This window comes from Buceros rhinoceros, unplaced genomic scaffold (assembly GCF_000710305.1).
Source record: "Buceros rhinoceros silvestris isolate BGI_N320 unplaced genomic scaffold, ASM71030v1 scaffold8826, whole genome shotgun sequence".
Classification (NCBI taxonomy): Eukaryota; Metazoa; Chordata; class Aves; order Bucerotiformes; family Bucerotidae; genus Buceros; species Buceros rhinoceros.
In genome coordinates this window covers 1-2,009 of record NW_010416875.1, presented here as the reverse complement: position 1 = coordinate 2,009, position 2,009 = coordinate 1, and the positions used below count along the sequence as shown (strand labels likewise).

General features: G+C 45.8%; 1 protein-coding gene across 1 annotated transcript; it reads right to left on the bottom strand.

Moving 5' to 3' along the window:
* Nucleotides 1–1,221: 1,221 nt before the first annotated feature.
* Nucleotides 1,222–1,985, bottom strand: LOC104488782 (UDP-glucuronosyltransferase 1-1-like; the record flags this gene model as incomplete). Its single annotated transcript, XM_010137967.1, is given in 2 exon segments — nt 1,222–1,284; nt 1,350–1,985. Coding segments are annotated over 2 exon segments (699 nt in total), but the record flags the coding sequence as incomplete, so codon positions are not given.
* Between the last annotated feature and the right edge of the window lie 24 nt (nt 1,986–2,009).

The window sequence follows — 2,009 nt, the reverse complement described above, 5'->3', positions numbered from 1 at the left end:
TTTCTCCAAGAGATGTGTGACAGCCTGAAGAACTAGGCTCAGAATAACCCCTTTGAGCTGGTGCAGAAGGTGTGCTCTTCTCTTCTGCAATGACTGTGCCCATCCCCAGCACGAAAGCATGGAAGTTGGAGGAGGTGGAGGATAGAGCTGTTTCCTCCTCAGCCTGTTAAGACTTCTTCTAGAATGACTTTTCCTCTGAGGCCTCCTAGATTGGAAATGAGCTGGTGCTTCAATGCCCCATCTCTTTGAAGACTCATCTCTAGGAGGCTGATGGACTTGTAGCGATGTGGGAGAGCTGTTTAAGATGGTTTCTGGAGTGAGAAGAACAATGAAGATGGAAGTGTGACAAAAATGGTATGTTAAGCATCTGGGAAGTTCTACAAGTTCCTGCAAAGGTACCAGTGAATGGGGATTTTGATGACTTTTCTCCAAGAGATGTGTGACAGCCTGAAGAACTAGGCTCAGAATAACCCCTTGAAGCTGGTGCAGAAGGTGTGCTCTTCTCTTCTGCAATGACTGTGCCCATCCCCAGCATGAAAGCATGAAAGCTGGGGGAGGTGGAGGATAGAGCCGTTTTCTTCTCAGCCTGTTAAGATTTTTCTAGAACGACTTTTCTTCTGAGGCCTCCTAGATTGGAAATGTGCTGTTGCTTCAATCACTGGTGCCTGGTGCTATTCTCCCATGACAAAATTGTTGTCTGGCAGAAGATCAAGCTTTTCATGTCCTTTTGGGATGAGCAGCTCGACTGCCTGGGTCGTACTGGTCTGGGGACAGCCATCCACTGGTTGTTCTTTACTGGCGTCTCCGTTCTGGGGGAATGCTGAGAAGGAAGGGGTCCTGGTGCAACTGGGACCCGTGGCTGAGAGAAAAACCCATCTCCTCTGTAACAGTGAAAACCAAGAATCCTCTGCCCTAAAGCAGTAGAGGTGCTGGTTTTTCTGGAGGGCCCCTGGCACTGAGAGGTTACTGCTTCTACAGAAGATGTTTGCTGAAGCTCAACCACTCATCAGCACAAGCAGGGCAAAACACATCGTAAAAGTTACTGAGGAACCTTCAGCTTAGACATCGATACACACAATGGCTTTGAACACATTCAGTGAAAAAGGCCTCAACTGAGCACACTTTGTAGGTGAGAAGGTAAAGCTGGCTACAGAGGAAATGGAAAGAGAGGAAGAAATTGAGAGAAAAATAATGACTTTCACGAGTATTTTCCCAACTCACCCCAAACGGGATCTTGATTCCTATCTGCAACACAAAACTCCCCCCCTGCGACCTGATTCCTACCTGCAACACAAAATTCCACCCCTGTGATCACAGAAGTCAAGAATCTCACTCAGAGCGTGACCCACCTGAGGCAGCTTCTTGTGTGCACAGTTCACTCCTCCAACGAAAATGATGTTGGGCATCAAAGGTCTTGGATAATCTAACACAAAATCTAACCTCATGAGCCAAACAGAACCCTGGCTTAAGAGATCCAGCACAGTCACGTCCCGCTGGAGGAACTCGGAAGCCAGTTTTGAATATGGTTGATAGAAGAAATCACAGAGAAAATAATTTGGGATGTCAAAGATCAGATTCTTCACTCGCTGGAGAAAATTCATGTGGTCTGTGAGGTCTGTAAATCCCGTGGGGATATAAGAAAGAGGATTAGGACACTGTGTGGCTTCAGAATCTAAACCACATGGTAGTCCTCTTGCAAAGAACACAGAAGGAACTGAAAGATGCTCTGCCAGTATCTGCCCACAGGGCAGTACAGGGTCCGTAAAGACAGCGTCAAACTTGCTCTCCTCAAGATATCTGACAAGCTCCTTGTTGTACAGCAAGGATGCACAGGCTGAGAGGTAAAACTCAGAGAATCTTTTCAAACTTCGGTATACTTTCAGAAATCTTTCCAGAAAAGGTCCTTCTTCAAATACATCTTGTAAAAATATCTGGAAATTTTATTCCATCTCTTCCAGTGTGAAAGGTATTGGGTACGTTTTCAAAACAAAATTCTCTGATGGTTTTAT